The 20,330-nt window shown below is 41.8% G+C and overlaps 1 protein-coding gene across 1 annotated transcript; it reads left to right on the top strand.

The window, feature by feature from the left end:
- Positions 1–7,611: 7,611 nt before the first annotated feature.
- Positions 7,612–17,493, top strand: LOC118357539 (COP9 signalosome complex subunit 3). The gene is made up of 12 exons (XM_035734732.1): positions 7,612–7,786; positions 8,947–9,076; positions 9,358–9,470; positions 9,691–9,740; positions 14,894–14,986; positions 15,110–15,289; positions 15,666–15,806; positions 15,938–16,111; positions 16,418–16,504; positions 16,658–16,771; positions 16,909–16,989; positions 17,166–17,493. Exons 1-12 carry the CDS (start codon positions 7,732–7,734, stop codon positions 17,217–17,219), a joined length of 1,272 nt encoding a protein of 423 aa, XP_035590625.1. The 5' UTR covers positions 7,612–7,731; the 3' UTR covers positions 17,220–17,493.
- The last annotated feature ends 2,837 nt before the right edge of the window (positions 17,494–20,330 follow it).

Genomic DNA, 20,330 nt, shown 5'->3' with positions numbered 1-20,330 from the left:
GCAGACGGTATAGGATATTTTGAGGTTAAGGTTTTTTTTGTCTCTCTAACAATAAGACACATAAGACTGCAAATAAGTTACGCTTAGATGAACGACAATGTTGAAATAAAATGTGATTTAAAAAAAAATGTATATTAAAAAAATGAAGTGTATTCACTTTCTTGAACTTTATATATTTAACATGCATTTTAAATCATGCCACCTAGTTATATGTCCTTCCTTATACCTGCATGTGGATTGGTAAGGATGCATATAACTACATAAGCTATGGGTGCAGCTTGAAAACATATTCATTTATATAACCCTCTATATAATCGACCTAACGAGGTTGAAAAAAAATATATTGGCTACCATTTGATCTACAGTATGTTGGCACAATGGTGGAAAACAACATTTACAATATGGAGTCATTCCCATACAGTACATGTAAAACAGAGCCCCATGGTCCTTGGGCCAATGTACTTGTCAACATACAAAATGTGTATGCGTGTGTTATATATTTCAGGTGATTGACAGTGGTGACTATTTAAACATTTTGCAATGATGTGTGCCTTTGGGTGGAGTGATAGTAAGTCTCTCTGTCAGTTGATAAGGAATGGTGCTTAATCGATGGTTAAAGTGCACACCACACTAAACAAATCTAGACCACTTTTAAAATGGATCATTTTATCCCTTTGAAATTATTTTCTATTCTCCCAAATTGTCAAAACACAGGCTGCTGTAAGGTGCCTCACTAGGACGAGGTGGGTGCAAGAGTCAGGAGCAGGAGAGCACTGAGGTCCAAATAGAAAATATTTATTTGGAAATCCCAAAACACAACAAAACTGGTCAGGAAACAAACCCAACGAAGGCGCCCAACAAAACAGGAATTTGAAGTGACAAAAGGAGGAAAAACGATCTACTCCTAAATTAAATCACAACGGCACAAAAGACCGTGAGAATAGCCTGTGATGCAATCTAGCACACGCACCAAAAAAATTAAATAAAAATTATCCCGCACAAAATACCAGCAGGCAACGAGGTTAATAAACCCACAGAAATTAACTCAATAGAACACAGGTGTAAGAAACAGACAGAACCAAACGAAAAAGAAAAATGGATCGGTGGTAGCTAGTAGGCCGGCGACGACGACCGCCGAGCACCTCCCGAACAGGGAGAGGAGCCACCTTTGGTGGAAGTCATGACAGCTGCAAAACTTTCCAAAACCATACAGACAGACAACTGATAATAGATACCCAAACAACTATAATGAGTGTGTAAAAACAGTAAAATCAGTTTCATTATTTTTTTACTAGTGATGTGGCGAGTACTCGGACAAAACGAGTACCGTGATAGAGATGAATTTTCCAAATACGATTCTGAAAAAAATAAGTATTTTTTGTAATTATTTGTGATCGAAAACTCCCCTCCTCCAAACATCGCGTATGAAACAGAATCCATAGCTAGTTATTTCCTGTCGACTTTGCTGAGGCCATACGGTTGTTTAGGAGGCCTACTTTGTCTGTCAATATGTTCCATCGCTGACGACGTCTGTCATGAAATCGTGATCCAAACCCATGCTTGCTTGCTATTATTATTTACTCTAGCCCAGACAATTTTACCGAGCAAACAAATCAGTAGAAAATAAAATGCCAAATGTAGATTGTTTATTTTGATTGTACAAATGTTGTGGCATAAGTATCGGGAGGGAAAAGTTTTGCTCCTCTCGAAAGTGAAACAATATATGGGGCAAGCGAATTAGCCTAGCTAATTCAGGGAAACGCAGGGAAAGTTAAATCAGTTCTACCAATTCTCTATCAACATGTTAAATATGCAACCAGATGGAAAAAAATCTAGATCACCTGTACTCCACACACAGAGACGCGTACAAAGCTCTCCCTCGCCCTCCATTTGGTAAATCCGACCACAACTCGATCCTCCTGATTCCTGCTTACAAGCACAAATTAAAGCAGGGAGTACCAGTGACTCGGTCTATAAACAGATGGTCAGAAGAAGCAGATGCTAAACTACAGGACTGCTTTGCTATCACAGACTGGAACATGTTCCAGGATTCTTCCGATGACATTGAGGAATACACCACATCAGTCACTGGCTTTATCAATAAGTGCATCGAGGACGTCGTCCCCACAGTGACTGTATGTACATACCCCAACCAGAAGCCATGGATTACAGGCAACATTCGCACTGAGCTAAAGAGTAGAGCTGCCACTTTCAAGGTGCGGGACTCTAACCCGGAAGCTTACAAGAAATCCCGCTATGCCCTGCGACGAATCATCAAACAGGCAAAGTGTCAATACAGGGCTAAGATTGAATCATACTACACCGGCTCCGACGCTCATCGGATGTGGAAGGGCTTGCAAACTATTACAGACTAGAAAGGGAAGCACAGCCACGAGCTGCCCAGTAACATGAGCCTACCTGACGAGCTAAATCACTTCTATGCTCGCTTCGAGGCAAGCAACACTGAGGCATGCATGAGAGCATCTGCTGTTTCGGACAACTGTGTGATCATGCTCTCCATAGCCGACGTGAGTAAGACCTTTAAACAGGTCAACATACACAAGGCTGCGGGGCCAGACGGATTACCAGGACGTGTGCTCCGGGCATGTGCTGACCAACATTTTCAACATGTCCCTGATTGAGTCTGTAATACCAACATGCTTCAAGCAGACCACCATAGTCCCTGTGCCCAAGAACACAAAGGCAAACTGCCAAAATGACTACAGACCCGTATCACTCACGTCCGTAGCCATGAAGTGGTTTGAAAGGCTGGTAATGGCTCACATCAACACCATCATCCCAGAAACCCTAGACCCACTCAAATTTGCATACCGCCCAAACAGATCTACAGATGATGCAATCTCTATTGCACTCCACACTGCCCTTTCCCACCTGGACAAAAGGAACACCTATGTGAGAATGCTGTTCATTGACAACAGCTCAGCGGTCAACACCATAGTACCCTCAAAGCTCATCACCAAGCTAAGGATCCTGGGACTAAACACCTCCCTCTGCAACTGGATCCTGGACTTCCTGACAGGCCGCCCCCAGGTGGTGAGGGTAAGTAGCAACACAGCTGCTACTCTCTGTTTATCTTATATACATAGTCACTTTAACTATACATTCATGTACATACTACCTAAATTGGCCCCTACCAACCAGTGCTCCCGCACATTGGCTAACAGGGCTATCTGTCCCACCACCTGTCAACCCCTCCTTTTTACGCTTCTGCTACTCTCTGTTCATCATATATGCAGTCACTTTAGCGATACCTACATGTTCATACTACCTCAATAGGCCCGACTAACCGGTGTCTGTATAGCCTTGCTACTCTTTTTTTCAAATATCTTTTTACTGTTAGTTTAATTTCTTTACTGACCTACACACACACCTTTTTTTTTGTTTTTATATTATAATTTTTTCACACCATTGGTTAGAGCCTGTAAGTAAGCATTTCACTGTAAGGTCACTGTTGTATTCGGCGCAAGTGACAACTAAACTTTCATTTGATTTGATTAGCGTTACATTCATCTAAACCTGTGTCTGGAATAAATACAGGCAATAGTAGCCAGTCATGCATTAGGCTATTTGTTAGCCTATTTCGTTGATAGGACAAAGTAAGTAAATCATGTGCATTTTCATCTGTCTGGGTCATTTAACAATGTGTGCATGAATGAGTGAAGGGGCATAAATAGCGCAGTAATGCGCCCTGAATGTATAGGCTTTACCCGCATTTAAAGCGCACTTCTGGGTTTTCCGATCACGAGTAAATCCGATTACGCGTATGATGTGTGATAAAACAGATACGATGACGAGTAGGATGAGATCGGCACACAATTTATTTCTACCTCATGCTTCAGTCTATGTGTGCCCCCTCGTGGTCAAACAGATTAATACTCACTTCACTTCAAGTTGGAGAAGTTAGTGGAGGTATTCACTCAAGCAGTTGAACCCCAATGTAGTGTAGGTCATCAGGGTGGAGAAGGGGAGGTTGGTGTGTGTGCTTAAGGGTTCGGCGCCTCTTGCTCTTCAGGATGGCCCTCCAGTCATGGGCCCAGGAGAGCAGGCGCTGGCTGGAGCTGGGGGTTAAATTTTTTTGTTGTGGCAGGCAATGAACAGGATGTGCTCCCAGGTTGGGTTGGGCTCTACACCTGCAATAGCGGCACATCACAAAGGCCAGGTAATGCTTTTCGATTAATCTAACGGTCTGGAGTACTAACTACCAACAAACTAAACTGTAATATACCTAAATGTATGACAAAGTAGCATGCGTATGGCACCATCACGTAAATGCAAAACACATACATTTAGACACACCCAGTTTTCCAGCTTTGCTACAAACACTCGACTCGCCTCGGATGTCTGGCGTGTCATCTATGAGGATGTTCCCAGTCACCATGGTCTTGTCTCAGGTCAGGAAGATCTGCTCCAAGAAGTCATAGCTCAGGTGTTTCTCTATCCAGGCACACTGAACACGCATGCGCAAGGGAGAGTGCAAAGACCATTATTGTTAGAAGGAGGAAACACAATCACCACTCTGCCTCCAGCCTACAGGGTTTCTGTCTTGACTCCGAGCTCACCTTCTCACCAGGGCAGTGTATATGATGTTTTATAGGGCTGGTGCAAATAAAACCATCTGTGCTGGAAAACAGAGAAGAAAACAAAAGGGTTAGTTTGTTTTCAATGTAAATTTTCAACAACATACCGTTTTTGAAAGGTGAGCAAAGAAGATGTCCTAACATGAGAATGCAGGCTAATGTTGGAACAGGGAGACCTGTGAATTTGTTAAATGAGGACAATTGCCCTTGAAGTTAACTGCTATATGGTTGTTCACATCAGCTAGGCCAAAGTGAAACACTAACAAAGGGCAAAGCAAAGGTTCCAGCTATAAAGTTAGTGCCTACAGTATTTCTGGGAAAACTAAGCATGGTGACATTTTAGCTATGCAAACGACGCATAGCAAAGAGTCCCATAGGGCAGCGCACAATTGGCCCAGCATCGTCTGGGTTTGGCCAGGCTGTCATTGTAAATAATAATTTGTTCATAACTGACTTGCCGAGTTAAATAAAGCTTCAATAAAAAAAGAATATACAAATCAAATTTAAAAGATTCTGTGGTCTGATGAGACAGAAATGTAATGCAAAGTGCTATGTTTGGAGAAAACCAGGTACAACTCATCACCATCCCTACCGTGAAAAGCATGGTGGTGACAGCATCATGCTATGGGGATGCTTTTCAGCGTCTGGGAGACTGGGGATGATTTTCAGGGATTGGGAGACTGGTAATGATAGAGGAAACAATGAATGAGGCCAAAATAGACAGTTCAGAACTACTTCAACACAGATCACGCTTCAAGTTCCCATACTGAGATGACACCCAGAATCTTTGTCTGTCCTCCAGGGTGATGTATAGTTCGTTGGGGTACCTGGCCCGATATTGTTTTTAGGAATACCCCTTCCAAGTCTGCAATGACCCCATCCATGTCCACCAGGGGAAGAAGACATCTTCGCGGATATACACTTGAACTGGTTATGAAGAAAAGTTAACTTTACGCCTATTTGGCAGAGAGATATCTTAGGCAGTAATGACATTATTTACTTGTCTCACTAATTTCTGTCCGTGATCGAACAATGGTTTCATGAAGCGTGAGATGTGTTCGAAAGTCCAGAACGTCAATGTGTTATTCTTAATAGGGTTCCATTTAAATAAAAACTATTTTGGAATGCTGATTCGTTACTAATGCAACTAACTAATTGACACTGTCAAATATACTTTTTCTGGTTTTAACCTTTATTGCAATTGGTCAGACTTTGACATTTGTGCTGCATAGCATTAGCCAGCAAGCTAGCTAAACTAAGCACTATGTTGATTATGCCTTTCAGCACTGTATTTGGACTTGTTACCGACTACCAGGATGGACTAGTGCCGCAACCCGTCAGCCGCACAGCAGCTGTAAAATTTGGTGCAAATGCTCCCAGAAGTGTTGCCTACTGTACAACATCCCCCAAGATGTAAAGTCTGCCTACATCTTCATCAAAGACAATGTCCTGAAACAAGATGACGCACATGTCCTCAGTTTCTCTGTTGGGTTTACAAATCCAGAGGAAAACTTGTACCATGAAAGGGTAAACCTCAACAACATTCAATATTAGCATATCAACATGAACTTTTCACATCAAAACATGCTGACAGCATGCATGCAGCAGGAGAAGCAAAATAACAGTGAAGGGAGGAATCAGTCAGCTCTGGGGACCACTTCTTCTCCATATGTAGGGTTTTCAGACTCTTTTCTTTAATATCAACAAGAATGAATCTTTCATATAAAAGATATACACTTACTGTAGAAGTTTGCAGACAGACAAGCTGTGTGTGCCTACAGTTGACCAACTACACTTCCTCCTCAGTTACGCGTACACACAAGTGTTCCGAGCACGCTAGATAGCTAATTAGTACAGGTGGCTGGCCACCTATGTCTTCAGTCTATCTTCCAAGTGATGTAACATGGAGATATGGCTGTGTGGGAACACTTAAGCTAACCCTATAAAGGTGTGTAGTAATTTAACCTTTTTAAAATTATTATTTGTTGCTGATATGAAAGATATATTCCTTATGCTTCCAAAACCATACCACAAGCGATGCATTTTAACATTCAGAACAGGTGTCGGGGTTCTTAACAAAACACCCCCGAACAGAAGATACTATCGTTAATGGGCGCTAAAGCAGTTAGCATCGATTAATGGCCAACCATGAGTCTATTAGTGCCAACCATGAGTCTGGCAAGCAAGACTAAGCAGCTGTAGTCAATCGCAAGACTGATCCAATGAGGCACCAGAACAATGAAGACATCCTGAGAAGCAGTATCAGGCAGCTACAGGTAGGAGAGTGGAGTGTGCTGGCCTACTGTATGGTTTCATAACTGTCTGTGGTACTGGGTAGGAAGCAGGGGTGGCCTCTGGTTCATTGGTAAGCTTCAGGGAGGTGTTGAGTGTCCCCTTGTAGGGGCCCCCAATAATTTTGTTTGCCAAATCACACCTGGAAAAAGGATAAAAGTCTGTACATTATAATCCATGTATTATTTATTGACGTTTAACTTTCTCCTATTCTTATTATGTCGCATTGTTGAGTGGGGATCATGTACGCACATTTTAAAATGTAGGTGCAGAGCTATCCAATTCCCCTGGTGTTACAGGTGTCCCCATCCAGATCTGAATCAGTCCAATTAGAAGGAAACTATGAAAAACAGTACTGCACTCTGGCCCTCCAGGGCTGTAGTTGTGTGGGAAATCTCCAACTTTATAATATCTTTGCCTGCAACCCGGTAGCATCTGCACTGCCATTCCTGTGTTTACTTGGCTGTGAGGGAAAAAGTGAGCCACCTTTTATAATAAGGGAGACAAATTCCCAATTATAACAAATATTGATAATAAAGAACAACAATCACAAGATGTTTTCAGGGGGATTACGTTTAGAGAAAAGTGGCAAATAAATGGTAGCACACAGCAATAACAAGGTTCCTGAAATGAATATTTAGCAAAACCCTATGCCTGTCCCTTTAAGAACCTAAAGTTCCAACTGTAAATCTCGTTGTTTCCCGTCTGTTCTTACTAAGGTCTCGCGATACTTTTCTCTCAGTGGCGGCTGTGTGGCCCCCTGTCTCAGTCCGGACGGAGTTGTTTCTGACATCTGAATGAAAAACAGTCTGAATTGCTACCACTTTGGACATATATAACAATGGCTTCAGCCTTGGAGCAGTTCGTGAACAATGTGCGGCAGCTCTCCGCTCAAGGTATGGACAATAAACATGTTTTAGTTCTCAGACGAGCTGGAACTATTAGCCAATGCTAAGCAATGCTTTGCTGTGCTGATAGCATAGCTAGCTAGCCAAACTGGATAGCTAGATCCTCCTTTTTGCTTTATCATGTAAACACAGCCCTAAATTTATTGTTTTTGGGAATGAGGCCTCAAAAAAGTAGTTCAGAAAGATGTGTTTTTACCCCTGGACACTAAAGCGTACAAATAACAACATAGTAAACGAATACGTGTTTTAAAATCTAACTTTGTTTTTGTTCGAGAAAAATATTTCAGTGGAATGCTTACCGGTAGTTCCGCCCTAAGTAGGCGCGATTGGTTGCAGAGCGCCATTGTCAACTGTTATTGGTCGACAGGCCCATCTGTAACGCAATATGCGTTACTTTCATAGCTAATGTAACCAGTGCAGGCCTTGACAGGACACTTGACCGGCCGATATATTTTACAGTAACTGCAAAGAATATGAACAATGCAGCTGGACCGCGTTTCATTCTAAAAACATGCTCAATGTTCTTCGTGGCACCCAATGTTTTAAAAATGTTTTATTACTTAATTATTATTTACATATGCAGGTGTATTCAGTTGACATTCTGGTTAGTTTTTGGTAGAGTTTTTGTAGCCTGCATTACAATATCGTTAGAAATAAGCATTAAATGGAGCAACATAATGAAATATTTAGTTATGACTGACATATGCTGTTATCTCTGGGTTAGATGGGTGTGAACTGGGTCTGGACATTAATGTTTGGGTTAGGGAGGTCTCATTTAAAAATGGGAGAAACACTTGTGTAAATTAAACTATTTAAACTGGGGTGGCAGGGTAGCCTAGTGGTTAGAGTGTTGGACGAGTAACCAAAAGGTTAAATCCCCGAGCTGACAAGGTACAAATCTGTCATTCTGCCCCTGAACAGGCAGTTAACCCACTGATCCTAGGCTGTCATTGAAAATAAGAATTTGTTCTTAACTGACTTCCCTAGTTAAATAAAGGTAAAATGAAATGTAGGTTAAATACTCAACAACATAACACATTAACTGTTAACTGATATGGACCTGTACTTCTCTTCAACCAGCCCTTGATAGCTTGACTATCAAGGGCTGCATTGTTTGTTTACCAATTGTCTTAACTGTTGCATCTCAGGTCAGATGACACAGCTGTGTGAACTGATCAACAAGAGCGGGGAGCTGTTGGCCAAGAACCTGTCCCACCTGGACACTGTACTGGGGGCCTTGGACATCCAGGAGCACTCCCTGGGCGTCCTGGCTGTGTTGTGAGTAGCCTGCTCTCCTCTGCAGTCCCTTAATCACTGATAAATGAGTATAAGTAAATCACTGATCTAGGCTATGACTTCGAGTCATTTTCCTATGCATTCGGGGCTCATGACTCAAAAGTATATCACACAGATCAAGGTTTCTACCCCTGGTGTTCAAATTAAATTATGTACCTGTTGAAACTGTCTTACACAGCCTACAATCTTTTTTGTTTTCATGTACTGTGTCAAAATGTTTTCCTTGTGTGCTCACTGCCGGTTTTCACTTTCCCTTCATACAGGTTTGTGAAGTTCTCCATGCCAAACATCCCTGACTTTGAGACGCTCTTTTCCCAAGTCCAGCTCTTCATCAGTACCTGCAATGGGGAGCACATCCGATATGCAACAGACACTTGTAAGTCTTTACTGAAATAACTTTTGGTTTTTCGAAGCCTTGGATTCAACTGAGTTTCAGAAGAATGGTTTACTCCATGAGGTGTTAACATCTTGCAATTATTAGAGTCAAATCCTAAGGAATGTGGAGAATGTTCAAGGTCAAATGTTCAGGGCAAAATTAATTTAGCTTGATTGAACCTGTTAAAACTACTTACTACTTTTATTATTTCTCTTCACAGTTGCCGGCCTCTGCCATCAGTTGACAAATGCCCTTGTAGAACGGAAACAGGTAAGACTTGCCAAACGGGGGCAAAACATTTAAACCAGAAGAGCTAATGCATGAGCTTACTTGTCTATTAACACATTTACATTCTCTATTTAAAGAAATGACTTGTGTTTTTACAAGATCAGACCCAGATTATAGTATTACTATTCTACATCATTCAAAAACAAAAAGCCAACCCATGAGAATGCATATTGATTAGGGCTGGGAATTTCCATGGACCTCACGATACTTTTTTAAAATTGCCTTTATTTTCTTATTTTGTACTCATTACTTATTACTTATTTTCTTAAGTTCTTATTTTCAATGACGGCCTAGGAAGAGTGGCTTAACTGCCTGTTCAGGGGCAGAACGACATATTTGTACCTTGTCAGCTCGGGGATTCGAACTTGCAACCTTTCGGTTACTAGTCCAACGCTCTAACCATACTCACGCTCTAACCATACTCCTCACGATACTTAGGTGACAGCCAGTGAAAGTGCAGGGCGCCAAATTCAAAACAACAAAAATCTCATAATTAAAATTCCTCAAGCATACAAGTATTTTACACCATTTTAAAGATAACATTCTCGTTAATCCAGCCACAGTGTCTGATTTCAAAAAGGCTTTCCACCATAAATGATTATGTTAGATTTACATTTACATTTAAGTCATTTAGCAGACGCTCTTATCCAGAGCGACTTACAAATTGGTGCATTCACCTTATGACATCCAGTGGAACAGCCACTTTACAATAGTGCATCTAAATCTTTTAAGGGGGGGGGGGGGTGAGAAGGATTACTTTATCCTATCCTAGGTATTCCTTAAAGAGGTGGGGTTTCAGGTGTCTCCGGAAGGTGGTGATTGACTCCGCTGACCTGGCGTCGTGAGGGAGTTTGTTCCACCATTGGGGGCCAGAGCAGCGAACAGTTTTGACTGGGCTGAGGCGGGAACTGTACTTCCTCAGTGGTAGGGAGGCGAGCAGGCCAGAGGTGGATGAACGCAGTGCCCTTGTTTGGGTGTAGGGCCTGATCAGAGCCTGGAGGTACTGAGGTGCCGTTCCCCTCACAGCTCCGTAGGCAAGCACCATGGTCTTGTAGCGGATGCGAGCTTCAACTGGAAGCCAGTGGAGAGAGCGGAGGAGCGGGGTGACGTGAGAGAACTTGGGAAGGTTGAACACCAGACGGGCTGCGGCGTTCTGGATGAGTTGTAGGGGTTTAATGGCACAGGCAGGGAGCCCAGCCAACAGCGAGTTGCAGTAATCCAGACGGGAGATGACAAGTGCCTGGATTAGGACCTGCGCCGCTTCCTGTGTGAGGCAGGGTCGTACTCTGCGGATGTTGTAGAGCATGAACCTACAGGAACGGGCCACCGCCTTGATGTTAGTTGAGAACGACAGGGTGTTGTCCAGGATCATGCCAAGGTTCTTAGCGCTCTGGGAGGAGGACACAATGGAGTTGTCAACCGTGATGGCGAGATCATGGAACGGGCAGTCCTTCCCCGGGAGGAAGAGCAGCTCCGTCTTGCCGAGGTTCAGCTTGAGGTGGTGATCCGTCATCCACACTGATATGTCTGCCAGACATGCAGAGATGCGATTCGCCACCTGGTCATCAGAAGGGGGAAAGGAGAAGATTAATTGTGTGTCGTCTGCATAGCAATGATAGGAGAGACCATGTGAGGTTATGACAGATTATGTTATGTTAGGTCACCACCAACTCACAGAAAAACACAGCCATTTTTCCAGCCAAAGAGAGGAGTCACAAAAAGCACAAATAGATCAAATTAATCACTAACCTTTGATCTTTATCAGATGACACTCATAGGACTTCATGTTACACAATCCATGTATGTTTTGTTTGATAAAGTGCATATTTATATTAAAAAATCTAATTTTACATTGGCTTGTTATGTTCAGTAGCTCTAAAACATGCAGTGATTTTGCAGAGAGCCACATCAATTTACAGAAATACTCATCATAAATGTTGATGAAAATACAAGTGTTATACATGGAATAAGAGATATACTTCTCCTTAATACAACTGCTGTCAGATTTAAAAAAAAAAAGAAAACAGTGCAATAATCTAAGGACAGCGTTCAGACAACAAAGCAGCCAAAAAGATATCCGCCATATTGTGTAGTCAACATTAGTCAGAAAGAGCATTATAAATATTCACTTACCTTTGATCTTCATCAGAATGCACTCCCAGGAATCCCAGTTCCACAATAAATGTTTGATTTGTTCGATAAGGTTAATTTATGTCCAAATAGCTTCTTTTGTTAGGGCGTTTGGTAAACAAATCCAAACGCTCGTTTAAGGTCCAGCCGAACGTCGGACGAAATTTTCAAAAAGTTCAGTTAACTCCCGTGACCGTGCGTCAGAGCCTGTGGCACTCTGTCAGACACCTGACTCATTCCTCTCCACTTCACAGTAGAAGCCCCAAACTAAGTTCTAAAGACTGTTGACATCTAGTGGAAGCGTTAGGAAGTGTAATATGACTCCATTTACACTGTATATTGGAATGGCAAAGAGTTGAAAAACTACAAACCTCAGATTTTCCACTTCCTGGTTGGATTTGTCTCAGGTTTTCACCTGCCATATGAGTTCTGTTATACTCATAGACATCATTCAACCAGTTTTAGAAACGTGGGTGTTTTCTATCCAATACTACTAATAATATGCATATATTAGCATCTGGGACAGAGTAGCAGGCAGTTTACTCTGGGCACCTTATTCATCCAAGCTACTCAATACTGCCCCCCTGTCACCAATAAGTTAATGGGGGCCTATTCGGCCCGCCTTTTCCTGTAGTCCACTATCAGCTCCTTTGTCTTGCTCACATTGAGGGAGAGGTTATTGTCCTGGCACCACACTGACAGGTCTCTGACCTCCTCCATATAGGCCGTCTCATTGTTGTCGGTGATCAGGCCTACCACTGTTGTGTCGTCAGCAAACTTAATGATGGTATTGGAGTCGTGTTTGGCCACGCAGTCGTGGGTAAACAGGGAATACCGGAGGGGACTAAGTACACAACCCTGAGGGGCGACAGTGTTAAGGATCAGCGTGGCAGACATATTGTTGCCTACTCTTACCACCTGGGGGCGTCCCGTCAGGAAGTCCAGGATCCAGTTTCAGAGGGAGGTGTTTCATCCCAGAGTCCTTAGCTTAGTGATGAGCTTCGTGGGCACTATGTTGTTGAACGCTGAGCTGTAGTCAATTGAACAGCATTCTCACATAGGTGTTCCTTTTGTCCAGGTGGGAAAGGGCAGTGTAGAGTGCAATAGTGATTGCATCATCTTTGGATCTGTTGGGGCGGTATGTGAATTGGAGTGGGTCTAGGTTGTCCGGGGGGATGCTGTTGATGTGAGCCATGACCAGCCTTTCAAAGCACTTCATGGCTACGTGAGTGCCACGAGGCGGTAATCATTTAGGCAGGTTACCTTCGCTTCCTTGGGCACAGGGACTATGGTGGTCTGCTTGAAACATGTATGTATTACAGACTCGGTCAGGGAGAGGTTGAAAATGTCACTGAAGACACTTGATAGTTGGTCTGCGCATGCTTTGAGTACATGTCCTGGTAATCCGTCTGGCCCAGCGACTTTGTGAAGTTGACTTGTTTAAAGGTTTTGTTCACATTGGCTACCGTGAGCGTTATCACACAGTCGTCCGGAGCAGCTGGTGCTCTCATTGCATGCTTCAGTGTTGCTTGCCTCGAAGCTAGCATTAAAGGCAGTTAGCTCGTCTGGTAGGCGCGCGTCACTGGGCAGCTCGCATCTGGGTATCCCTTTGTAGTCTGTAATAGTTTTCAAGCCCTGCCACATTGGTGGATCTTTGATGTTCTGTTTTTCTTCCAAATGCCCTGGACAACTTGTTAGGATACATGGTATCATGGACTCTATTATATCAATACCAGACTGCCTCTGCTAGGAAGCTTAAACTGGGCCGTGGTTGGATCTTCCAGCAGGACAATGATCCAAAGCACACCTCAAAATCAACACAAAAATGTTTCACTGACTACAGAATCAAGGTTTTGCCATCCCAGCCCCCTGACCTAAACCTAAACCCAATAGAAAACCTGTGGGATGATTTGAAAAGGACCTCGGAATCTGGAGAGATTCTGTATGGAGGAATGGTCTCAGATCCCTTGCCATGTGTTCTCCAACCTAATTACGCATTATAGGAGAAGACTGAGTTGTTTTCTTGGCAAAGGGAGGTTGCACGAAGTATTGAATGAAGAGGTGCACACATATATTTTAGAAAAATATTTGTTTCATGATAAGAATGTATTTTTTCTTGCAAAGGATTTTACTTTAATTAAAGGTTTGATTTTTGTGAATATTTTGAATGAAAGACCAAGAGGATAAATAATATATATTTTTTTCACGGCCCGTTTTGCTAATATTTACCAAATGGTGCCAATATTAGTGGAGGGCACTATCATATCGTCCAAAATAATATTGTGATATATAACTATCGATCCCCCATCATTAATATCGGTTCATTCTACATGATCTAAGTGCAATGCAGGTGTTTTTCAAAGAAGGATATGTGAAACTAGGGCTGGGCGACATATCGTGAATCAACATACCAGTATGGGTTTTTACAATACTGTCAATGATATTTTAATATAGTGCTAAATTAAATGAAAGGTTCTGCACATTGGACTACTTCACTGTCAGTTTTGTCTGAGTTTGGTTGAGTATAAAACCATCAGAATGGAGAAAGGCCCAAAACCCCCAATTTAGAATTTAACTGTACCCTGCAAGTACATCTGCAGCCCTGTGCATGTGACTAATAAAATCATATATCATTAAACATATTTAAAACGTGGATTATTCATAAACATAAAATACCGCCATACTGTCAAAGAAATTGAAATATAGTGATATATTTTGGCCATATCGCCCAGCCCAATGTGCTAGCTTAGCAGGATTAGCTTTCTTCCTCTCTGACGACAACTCAGGGCAAACTGACCGTACCACACCTCAAACCTGGGGCCCTCTGCCTTGCCAAATCAGGTGATCGCCCTGATTGACAACGTCGTACTATCCAGTTGTGCCACTGAAAAGGAGCGCTTTCGATGGCATTATTGGCGACATTTCAAGCTAGCTGTGTGGAGTGCGCTTACGGCACATTCTTCTCTCTGTTACGTATGGTTTTAATGCATCTCTTTCTTTCACAGCCATTGAGGGGTGTCGGCATTCTAAAACAGGCAATAGACAAAATGCAAATCAACACAAACCAACTTACCTCAGTTCATGCAGACCTGTGTCAGGTGAGTAAACTGATTCGTATCAACAGGATCTTTGACTTTATATGATTATTGGAATGTATTGACGTTTGGCTGCGAGACTTCGAATGAATGACCCCTCAACAATTTTTGTCTGTACATCCACAGCTGTGCTTGTTAGCAAAATGCTTCAAGCCTGTCCTCCCATTTCTTGAGCTTGACATGATGGACATCTGTAAGGAAAATGGCGCCTACGACGCAAAGCACTTTCTATGTTACTACTATTACGGAGGCATGATCTACACGGGTCTGAAGAACTTTGAAAGAGCACTGTATTTTTATGAACAGGTACTGGCTTATTTGAGAACCTAAAATGTGTGTGCTAAAGCTGTTTTAGATGTGACCTAGTGTTCCTGTTATCAAAAGTGAATTGATTTAGCATACTACTAGTAAAACCTTTGCTCATTGTAATAACATTTGAAATTACCTTCAAATTACTATTTTGATGCATACAGTAGTCAAGTACACTACACACTGAGATGACATTTAATCTGTAATGGCAATGACATATCAAATCAGAGGTTTTTTTGTCACATCAACAGGATACAACGGGTGTAATCAGTACAGTGAAATGTTTACTTGCAAACTCTTTCCCAACAATGCAGTATTTTGTTTACATCTCCTGTTCCCTTCTGTGATATTCTGGTGATCTCTTCTCCACCAGGCAATAACCACTCCAGCCATGGCTGTCAGTCACATCATGTTGGAGGCCTATAAGAAGTACATCCTGGTCTCCCTGATTCTCCACGGCAAAGTGCAGCAGCTCCCCAAGTACACGTCACAGATAGTTGGCAGGTTCATAAAGGTGAGAATGAAGATCCAAAATGGGCCATATATCGCATCTTTAAGGCTTAAATATGCCATTATATTTTGAATTGTCTGTTGTACTACATACTATACATATGACATATATTTTACTGCTTATTGTTTCTGCAGCCTCTCAGCAACGCGTACCATGAGCTTGCTCAGGTGTACGCCACCAACAACCCAGCAGAACTGCGCTCCCAGGTGAATAAACACAGTGAGACCTTCACACGCGACAACAACACAGGGCTGGTCAAGCAGTGCCTGTCCTCCCTCTACAAGAAGAACATCCAGAGGCTAACAAAGGTATACTTCCTTCCCCTTCAGATCATGTCTTCTTCACCTCAAATACGACCCCTCACCTCACATATACCTCCTAATATGTCTATCAATAGTCCTCGCTCATCTCGGTTACCCCCAATACACCATTCTCATTCTTAATATATCTCCATCTGCACTTACCTCGACTATATTCAAAATATACCTCCCGTCCTTCACCTCAAATCTAACTTCTTCGTCCCTATCTTCACCCTGTTACCAGGGTGTAAACAAAGTATTTAAAGCAAATGGTCAGAAAGGCAATGTATCATGACCACCCTTCTTTCTTTGCAGACTTTCCTGACGCTGTCCTTGCAAGACATGGCAAGTCGAGTGCAGCTGTCAGGGCCCCAGGAGGCGGAGAAGTATGTCTTGCACATGGTAAGCCAACGTGACCGCAGGAGGATAGACACGCTTTATCTCAGTACTCTGGGAACACTCAATTTTGAATGTATCAAAGAAAATGGCGTTCACTTCAAAGAGGACTAGATCTAACATTGATTCGTCCATTAATGACCTTTATGTTCCTTACAGATTGAAGATGGTGAGATATATGCCAGTATCAACCAAAAGGATGGCATGGTCTGTTTCCATGACAACCCAGAGAAATACAACAACCCCGCAATGCTTCACAAAATTGACCAAGAGGTAAGAGAATGGCAGTATTTGATTATCTATCCTTATATGGACATTACTATTGGGGTGCAATGAAGTGACAACAATTATTTGAATATCATTTGGTACTGTTTTAGTGAGGTAAATGCCTTGTTTTGTGTCCTTCACAGATGTTGAAGTGTATAGAGCTGGATGAGAAACTAAAGTCCATGGATCAAGAAATCACAGTAAACCCGCAGTTTGTTCAGAAGGTAGGAAGCAACAATTAAATTCTTTAGGCTCCTCTAGTGGTTTTCCAAGAGGAGTATTTTCACAGTTTAGTTGGTTGAGTATTTGTTGGTATTTTTATTTATTTATATGAAACTCCTGCTCTTTCAGTTAGTATTAAAATGATTGCTAATGGTTTGTATCACACTGTATGTTTCAGAGTATGGGAACGCAGGAGGATGATGTCGGCAGCAAAACATCAAGTTACTCCTGAGGGGCATGGACAGGGGAGAACGCTGCCACCCTTCAGGTTCTTGTTGGATTACTTTTTTTAAAGAGGAAAAACATTCTATTGAGTATGGACATTGGTCAAGGAAAATATAAAATGTGTGGAATGATAATTTGGTTATTTCTTTCACAGTGTCTTGAGGAAACCTTAACAAAAACATTTTTTGTCAGTGTTTTATTTATCAATGTTCAGATGGAAGAGCCACTGCTGCATTAACAACCATAATAATAAAAACTGGACTTATTTGTTCAAAAAATAATATGTTGCATGTTCATTTCTTTGGTATTTCCTTCTAGCCAAACTTGAAATTTGAGGAAAGATTAAGTCTCCTGTTTCCTAGATCAGTAATTTCCCTCGACGAGCTAGCATATTTTTTGGGGGGTCAAATCAAATGTAGATTTGACAACAAAAGCAAGACTGTACTTCTGCCCTTGACCAAATGTACAGAGGAGAGTCCAGCTTTAAAAAAAAAAAATGGTGCACTGTTTTTTTCCATCCCCTAGAGGTCTCTCGTGTACTTTTGTACTGTAGTTTGCATTTACTGCAGGTGGGATGAGCACTGAACTGAATAAATATTTATCTGTAAAAGTGGAAGGACTCAAGATTAGCAATTTTGAATGTTGGAATAAATTGATTCAGTAAATTGACACAATTTTGCATTAAATGGATCACGTCACATTACGATTTTGTCAGCATGGTTTACCCTAGTTTTCTGACATTGTGTGCTACTTATAGCTCAGGTATTTGTGCAGTGTTATGTAGTTAACAAAGCCACCAAGTCATAATTATGGCTAAACCCTGTCCATTTCTACAATTTTTCTTCTTAAAATCTAATTTAATACCTAACCTTAACCACACTGCTAACCTTATGCTTAACCTTAAATTAAGACTACAAAGCTTTGTTTTTGTAGCCAATAGATGTGGTAAAGAGGTCAATGGGATGCTGGAATGGGCACATTTAACACATCTGATCGAACAAAGTCGATATTTTTCAAATACGTAATAATTTATGTCTTGTAACAGGCTCACAGTGTGGTTACTAAAGTCTGATTTGGATACAGACCTTTTCAACTGTCAAAACAACAACACGTACTATGTACACGCACAACCAATAGGTTCCCCAGTAAGGCCCTGAATCACACCTACAGCGTCATTGCGCAAAATGGTACGCAGCATCATCTGTATGTTTGCAAAAGTTCAACATTCACTTTCTGCTACCATTTTCTATCAAGCCGTCTACGCGTCCGGTTTGACGCATACGTTCACATAAATCCAACGTATGCACCACACAGAACGCATTGCAACTGCTTCTGCAACACTGCAAAGCAAATGCAGTGTTCCATTGGAAATGAATGTACTTCTGGTTTACCAAAATGCAATAACGCCTCGATCACACCGACAGTGTCATTACACCAGAAGTACATTCGTTTCCAGTGGACCGCTGAGTTTGTCTTGCAGCGTTGCAGTTGCAGTGTGTTCTGTGTGGTGCATATGTAGGATTTATGTGAACGTATGCATTAAACTACATGCGTAGACTGCTTGACAAAAATGGTAGCAGAAGGTGAATGTTGAACTTTTGTTGCACACCTATCTAGATGATGCTGTGCAGTTGTGAGTTTGGCATGTAGATATTGGTGGGGCAAACCCCCAAATGTTTATGCATGCCAGCAAATCCACAACACTAAAAAATAAATGAACTGCACTATAACAGTGACAAACAGTACCCACAAACTGTTAGGGCCTACTGTCCCAACTGCAGTGTCCCAACAACTTACCACTGCTACACCTGGCTATCAACGGAACCTTGTCCGGCAGCAAAACAGTTCATTCAGCCTCATTTACTGCCTTTAAAAATGTTTTTGCTGATATGGCTGTATGTAAGTATGATGTTGACATGATCAGTCCAATCAAACCAATCAAACTACGGTAGATACAACGTGATTTGATGTAATTTTATCTGTGGCCAATGACCTTGAGCCTTCATGGGTGGGCACTTCTCATGTAACTCAATGGCAGCACCCAAGGGGCATGAATTTTCGAGCTCTCCCTGTAGATTTTGCTGCGATGTAGTGTCCCCATGAGTGACAGAACAGTGAGCCAATCATGGCGCAATTACAGAACATTACCAACCCCTACGCTACATACGTTCCGCTGGCTGCGACTTTATTAACTCTATTATATATATTTACATGGTTTGCAAACTGATATGTGGCTCGTACTAATGCCAAAATAACGTGCAAAACAGGCACACACAAAAAAAGCTCAATAGGCGGGGGTTCAAAACAGCCCTGAATGACGGGTTGCCACTGATGTGTAGCATTTTGCGCAATAACACACACGGTAGATGTGATTTAGGTGTAAACATCTGGCGCTGCAGCGCGCCATAATTGCGAACTAGGAAATTACTAGTACTTGGCTAACGTTACTGAGCTAGCACAAATTGTTAAATTCGTATTAATTGATCCAACCAACAAATTAATTATATATACACATTGAATTGTTGCCACCAGATCAAACAAAAAAACCATCGGGCAATGTTTATTTCCCGTTAATTATCCATTTGTTCTGGTGGTGTTACATTTGGCTAGCAATAACTACATCACGCTGGCTCTGTGAAGGTAGAGAAAGATCAGTTTACCTTGTTAGCAGTTCGATTAATTTACCTCATGACAGCCAACAATATAACTCAACTAAATGTGGCTAGCATACGAGTCCAACGTGCGATGGCCACATTGTTTACATCAAAGTTAGCTAGCAGCAGTAATTCACATTATCACCTCTCTCCCCCCTCACCAATCTGTCTCTCCTAGCTCTTCGTCTGGTTCCTCCAAAACGCAACTATATTTTACCCGGGTGTATTGTACACTTAGTTTCAATTAGGAAACATACTGTAGTATTATTGACCTCCCGTTACGAGACCAAGCCAGTGGTTTATTTACATGTAGCAAAACAATTGCTAACGCTGACACCTTGTGGTTATAATGTTGAACTGCATATAAATTACACCAGGATGATGCATTACATGAAGTTCAAATTGCAACTTTATTTTAAGCAACATGTATTTTGACATTAAATCAAATAAACCTTAACATATTC

This window comes from Oncorhynchus keta, chromosome 24 (genome assembly GCF_023373465.1).
Source record: "Oncorhynchus keta strain PuntledgeMale-10-30-2019 chromosome 24, Oket_V2, whole genome shotgun sequence".
Lineage (NCBI taxonomy): Eukaryota > Metazoa > Chordata > Actinopteri > Salmoniformes > Salmonidae > Oncorhynchus > Oncorhynchus keta.
This window is presented reverse-complemented; position numbering and strand designations above follow the sequence as displayed.